General features: G+C 48.8%; 1 protein-coding gene across 5 annotated transcripts in view; it reads right to left on the bottom strand.

Moving 5' to 3' along the window:
- Positions 1–1024: 1024 nt before the first annotated feature.
- The window catches only part of CSAD (cysteine sulfinic acid decarboxylase), a 35599-nt gene continuing 30250 nt past the window's right edge, over positions 1025–6373 (bottom strand). For 3 of the 5 annotated variants that reach the window (XM_060195279.1, XM_060195282.1, XM_007518193.3), the window contains exons 9-15: positions 5864–5980; positions 5727–5791; positions 5284–5365; positions 3113–3312; positions 2936–2987; positions 2718–2807; positions 1025–1778 (exon numbers count right to left, since the gene is read on the bottom strand). In XM_060195279.1, coding sequence (XP_060051262.1) covers positions 1605–1778; positions 2718–2807; positions 2936–2987; positions 3113–3312; positions 5284–5365; positions 5727–5791; positions 5864–5980 — 780 coding nt within the window. In that variant the 3' untranslated portion in view covers positions 1025–1604. The remainder of the gene's footprint in view (positions 1779–2717; positions 2808–2935; positions 2988–3112; positions 3313–5283; positions 5366–5726; positions 5792–5863; positions 5981–6373) is intronic. The other 2 variants (XM_016186047.2, XM_060195281.1) reach the window with 2 other exon arrangements.

The following is a 6373-nucleotide window of genomic DNA, read 5'->3' as shown; positions in this document are numbered from 1 at the left end:
TAAAAGTGATTTATGTAAATAGACCAAAGCTTTGGATCAGTAAATCCCTATATAGGCATATGGTTAAGCAGAAGCCAGGGGGAGGTGGCATACTACCCAACAGTCTGCAGGTGTCTATCTTTCTCTCCCCCTCTCTGTCTCCCCTTCTCTCTCCATTTCTCTCTGTCCTATCCAACAATAATGACATCAATAACAACAACAGTAGCTATGACAATAAAACAACAAGGACAACAAAAGGGAATAAATAAATATTAAAATAAATAAAGTTTATTTTAAAAATGGTGAATTCACCGTTTTCGGCCCATCTTGGATGGAGCTTGAAGAAATCAGATTAAGTGAAATAAATCAGAAACAGAAGGATGAATATGGGGTGATCTCATTCACAGGCAGAAGACGAAAAACAAGATCAGAAGAACAAACACTGAGCAGAATTTGGACTGGAGCTGGTGTACTGCACCGACATAAAAGACTCTGGGCTGGGTGGGGGAGGGGAGTTCAGGTCCTGGAAAAGGATGGCAGAGGACCTAGTGGGAGTTGTATTGTTGTGTGGAAATCTGAGAAATGTTATGCATATATAGCACAAACTAATGTATTTACTGTCAACCATAAAACATTCCCAGGGGAGTCGGGCGGTAGCGCAGCGGGCTAAGCGCAGGTGGCACCAAGCGCAAGGACCGGCATAAGGATCCCAGTTCGAGCCCCCGGCTCCCCACCTGCAGGGGAGTCGCTTCACAGGCGGTGAAGCAGGTCTGCAGGTGTCTATCTTTCTCTCCCCCTCTGTCTTCCCCTCCTCTCTCCATTTCTCTCTGTCCTAGCCAACAACAACATCAGTAATAACTACAACAATAAAACAACAAGGACAAAAGGGAATAAATAAACAAATATAAAAAAAACATTAGTCCCCCAACAAAGAAATTTTTAAAAAAATCCCAGAGTGGTGAAATCACATTTGCTCAAAAAAATATTAATTTATATTCTCCATTATTTGGCAGAGAGGTAACAGACTTCAGAAGATAATACAACATATAGTTGAAATTTAAACTTTATTATTTTCCCATTACAAAAGCAATACATAATCATCATATAGTTAAAAAAAAAAAAAGAGCACAGAAGGCATAAGAAATTAGTGTTAAATTACCTATAGTCCCGTCCTGTGGAAGACTACTATCATTTTGGCATATTGTAGGTCCTTGGTCTTTTCCTATGTATCTTTATTCTTGGCCTTAGCCAAAAGGCCCAGAAGCAGGAAGTGATTCCTATGTTGTTGTTTTTACCCAGCAAAGAGATTTACTAAGTATAAAATCTTATATCTACCCTTTTCAACATTTCATTATATTATAATTATTTTCCTACTATCAATAAAGGTCCTCTTTGTAAACATGATTTTAATGGCAGAATAATATTCCATCATATGGATATACTATAGTGTATTCAAACTTTCACCTATGATCAAATATTTGACAGGAGAGTTAGTGGCAAGAGCATATAACATTGTTAACGGCCCCTTCGTTTCTGGAAAGGTTATTCTCGGGCACATGGGGAGGGAACCCATGAAGATGGTGAGAGAGAGGGGGTGTCAAGACCCGCAGCCGGGAGGAAGAGGCTCAGAGGTCCTGGCCAAGCCGTTCCAACTCATTGAGGAGGAAGTCCATGTCAGCCTGGGTCAGTGCCGGGTTCGCTACCACCATGCGGAAAAAGTTGGCCCGGGTCCCGTGGGGCTGGTAGCCGATCATCATGGAGCCCTCCTTCACCATGCGCTCCTTGAGTGCAGGGGCCGCCTGCAGGAGTGGTGGGCAAGGGCAGCTTCCCGCTACAGCTCGGAGTTAGGGGGTCTTCCTGCTCCCACCCCCAGCCTCCTTCTGTTGTCACCTGACTCATTTCCTGCCAAATCCCAACTTTCCCTTGGTTCCCAGCTCTGCTTTGGTGTGACTTCAAGTATGAGTTTTCCTAAAAACCTTTTCTCTTCCTTTCTTTTCTCTTTCTTTCTTTCTTTTTAAAATTAAATTAATTTATTTTGGATAGAGACAGAAAAGTTGAGTGGGAAGGGGGAGATATAAGATAGATAGATAGAGTGAAGCTTCCATGCCTGCAGGTGGGAACCGGGGGCTTGAACTTGGGTCCCTGTGCATGGTAGCATGTGCGCTCTACTGGGTGCACCACCTCTAGGCCCCTCTTCTCCCTTCTTTGAATGCCTGTGTACATCTGACCTGTACACAGTACCCAGCACACGATTTATGAGACTGACACAAACACATCATGTCCAGACAGGGAACTCCTGCCTGAAAATAAGCGACGCCCAGTTTAGGGCAAGGACCTTCTCGTGGTTTAGGCTCTCCCTTAGCATCTGGTGCCAATCTCTCCTTAGCAATGAGGACACAAGCTATCTCCTCACCTCTGGGAGGCAGTTCTGAATGGGCTTTCCCAAAAAGTTCTGACCCAAAGTTCTTCCATCATCTTTCTGCCTCCTATCTCTGTCCTGGGCCAAAGGTCTGAGTAGGATCCCCCACTTGAAAGTCTGTGTATTACACTGGTGACTGTTCTTGTAATGTCCCTCTCTGACATCTCATTTTCCAGAAATAGCCCTATTCCTCTAGCCCCACCATAAGAGAAAAGAAGTCCAGCCGGGGCACCTGCTATGCCGCTCTCAGCCAGCAGGGAGCAGAGGTGCACCAGCTTCCCTAAGCTAGCTGAAGCAGAGCCATGGAGAGAAAGCCTACCTTGGACAGCCTTTCCCTGTAATCTGGACTCTCCTGCTTCCCTCGCAGGCTGGGGGGCACGAACCAGAAACACACATTGACAAACTCGGGCTGGGGGCAGATGAGGGTGGGGAGGTGTGAGCTGAGAAGTGGGGTGGTCCCCTTTGCCCACATCGGGCCCTTGTGTGGAACAGGCTGCCAGGGAAGCACAGCCTGAAAGCTCACAGGCCGGGCCGTACCTCCATGACCAACTCAAATCCTTCCCGCTTCTTTATCTCCTCCACCAGGTATCTGCAAACAGAATGAGAAATGACAGTTGGAAGAGAAAAGGCAGAGATGGAGAAACAAGAAACGGAGGGAGAATGAACCGGAGAGGCTGGGGGTACAGGAAAGCAGTGCTTGCTCCCCACTCCTACCGGGCGAGGGCAAAGGTCTGGTCGACACGCTGCTCCAGCCCCTGCCCGCCCTGTGCCTTCCACATGAGCCACAGCTTCAGACAGTCCACACGCCGGCCACACTGCACCACCTTGTCCCCCGTGTCCAGCGCCACGTCATAGAACTTGTCCTGCTGGAACAGGTAGCTGGCCTGCGAGCCGTGGCACTGCTTGAGCAGGTTCTGTGGAGGGAGGAGGGTGGCTGTCAGAGCCCACCCGCTCCAGCTGGGCTTTCTCTGGGGCCACACAGAGCAGGGGGAGGGGGGATGTTCAGCTCAGTGCACCCACTTTCCTGTCCTGGAAACAGGCAGTATCCACAGAGTGGCTGCTAGCTGACTCAGACCCTAAAACACACGACTTCTCGAGTTTTGCCCAAATCCTGATCACAACTTCAAGCTGGAATTTTTTTTTAGAGCATTAAAGTAATTTAATATTCCTCTAAGGCAGGTGTTAAGAATTAAAGTTATTCATAAGGCCTTAATCATGGGTCTGACTTAATCCTGGGCCTGTTGTCTTTTTTTGTTTGTTTGTTTTTCTTTTTTTTAAATTTTATTTATGTATTCCCTTTTGCTGCCCTTGCTGTTTTATTGTTGTAGTCATTATTGATGTCGTTGTTGTTGGATAGGACAGAGAGAAATGGAGAGAGGAGAGGAAGACAGAGAGGGAGAGAGAAAGACACCTGCAGACCTGCTTCATCACTTGTGAAGTGACTTCCCTGCAGATGGGGAGCCAGGACTCGAACTGGGATCCTTACGCCTGTCCTTGCGCTTCGCGCCACCTGCACTTAACCTGCAGCACTACCGCCTTACTCCCTTCTTCTTTTTTTTAATTTAATTTTTTATTTATAAAAAGGAAACATTGACTAAACCATAGGATAAGAGGGGCACAACTTCGCACAGTTCCCAAGCTGGAAATTTTCCTTTGTAGAAAGACATGCCCAGGAGTCGGCGGTAGTGCAGCGGGTTAAGCGCAGGTGGCGCGAAGCACAAGGACCGGCATAAGGATCCCGGTTCGAGTCCTGGCTCCCCATCTGCAGGGAAGTCACTTCACAGGCAGTGAAGCAGGTCTGCAGGTGTCTCTCTTTCTCTCCCCCTCTGCCTTCCTCTCCTCTCTCCATTTCTCTCTGTCCTATCCAACAACGATGACATCAGTAACCACAACAATAATAACTACAACAACAATAAAACAAGGGCAACAAAAGGGCAAATAAATAAATAAGATTAAAAAAGAGAAGATGGGGGTCAGGCGGTGGCGCAGTGGGATAAGCGCATGTGGCACAAAGCGCAGGGACCGGCATAAGGATCCCGGTTCGAGCCCCCGGCTCCCCACCTGCAGGGGAGTCGCTTCACAGGCGGTGAAGCAGGTCTGCAGGTGTCTATCTTTCTCTCCCCTTCTCTATCTTTCCCTCCTCTCTCCATTTCTCTCTGTCCTATCCAACAACGAATTGTGTCAACAAGGGCAATAATAATAACCACAACGAAGCTACAACAAGGGCAACAAAAGGGGAAAAAAAAAATGGCCTCTAGGGAGTCGGGCGGTGGCGCAGTGGGCTAAGCGCACACGGCACAGAGCGCAGGGACCGGCATAAGGATCCCGGTTCGAGCCCCCGGCTCCCCACCTGCAGAGGAGTCGCTTCACGGGCGGTGAAGCAGGCCTGCAGGTGTCTATCTTTCTCTCCTCTCTCTCTCTCTGTCTTCCCCTCCTCTCTCCATTTCTCTCTGTCCTATCCAACAATGGCAATAATAACCGCAACGAGGCTGCAACAACTAGGGCAACAAAAAGGGGAAAAAAAGGCCTCCAGGAGTGGTGGATTCATGGTGCAGGCACCGAGCCCAGCAATAACCCTGGAGGAAAAAAAAAAAAAAAATGGCCTCCAGGAGCGGTAGATTCATGGTGCAGGAACCGAGCCCAGCAATAACCCTGGAGGAGGAAAAAAAATTTAAAAATTTAAAATAAATAAATAAATAAATAAATAAAAAAGAGAAGAAAGACATGCCCCACAGGAGTGAGGAAGCCCAAACTGGGGTGAGGGCCGTGGCAGAGATGCAACAGCAAGTGGGGTAGTACAGAGAACACAGGTAAGGTGGGACAGAAGGAAGGATGGGAGTCCAGGGTGAGAGGCTGGGCCAGGCTGGGGGCAGGGGAGGACCCACCGAGGTGTCCTGGAGAAGAAGAGCTGAGCACTGCAGGCCTGCTGTGAGGAGCTTGTGGGGATTCCAGGCCACCGAGTCAGCCCTGCAGTGTGAAACAAGGACAGATTGACAGGAGAAAAGCCAAAGTGGAATAAATATGATGTGTAGAGTGCTCCCCACTGTAAACGTCAAGGAATACCAGGGCTTTCCTGGGATGTGCATTCTCGTTCTCTCTTTCTTTTATCTGAGCACTGCTCAGCCCCTCAAGCTCCCCACACAGGCACAGATGGAGCCTACCTCCTCCCAGACCTCTTGCCCAGCACTCACAAGAATCCCTATCACCTGCCTGTGATCACCCAGCCCCTCAACCCTCTGTCCAGTCCACTGGCTCCCAGCCTCCTTCTCTCACCTGCCTGTTTTGGAGACCAAGGATTCAGAGAGGAAGGGCGTGGGGGCGCATGTACCTCTGGATCCCGTTAAGGAGATGCCTGTGTGTCTGTGATAGCAGGACGCTCCCGCCCCAGGCGGCCTGTGAAGCAGAAGGAAGATGGAGTCCTTGGCCTTATCTCAGCCTTTCTCCCTCGGGTCCAGCCCCACTCACGTCAACATGGAACCACAGTCCATGACGCTGGCACACATCTGCAATGGCTTCCAGTGGGTCAAAAGCCCCCAGCACAGTCGTGCCAGAGGTGGCACTGACCATGAAGGGAACAGCACCCTGTGGAGAAGATGCAGAGGAGAAAAGAGGCTGTGAAAGCAACCCAGGGCCCCAGCTCTGTACTCCTCACATATCTGAACAGACCTTGGCAACCTGAGAACCTGGATTTGCAGGTGAAGACAGTTTTAGAAGGATTAGGAAACTTGCTACTGTAGCCTAGGAGGTGGCACAGTGGCGGAATGGAGGACTTGCAAGCACGAGGTCCAGAGTTCAGTCCCCAGCACTGCATATCCCAGAGTGATGCTCTTTTCTCTAACACAAATTAAATAGGACAGATAGCATAATGGTTATGCAAGACTTTCATGCCTGAGAATCCTAGGTACAATCCCCCACACTACCATAAGCTCAGAGCTGAGCAGGGCTCTACTTAACACATATAACAACAACATTCTT

The sequence above is a fragment of the Erinaceus europaeus genome, chromosome 7, assembly GCF_950295315.1.
Source record: "Erinaceus europaeus chromosome 7, mEriEur2.1, whole genome shotgun sequence".
Taxonomy (NCBI): Eukaryota; Metazoa; Chordata; class Mammalia; order Eulipotyphla; family Erinaceidae; genus Erinaceus; species Erinaceus europaeus.
The sequence above is the reverse complement of the archived record's forward strand: the minus strand, read 5'-3'. Positions and strand labels throughout refer to the sequence as shown.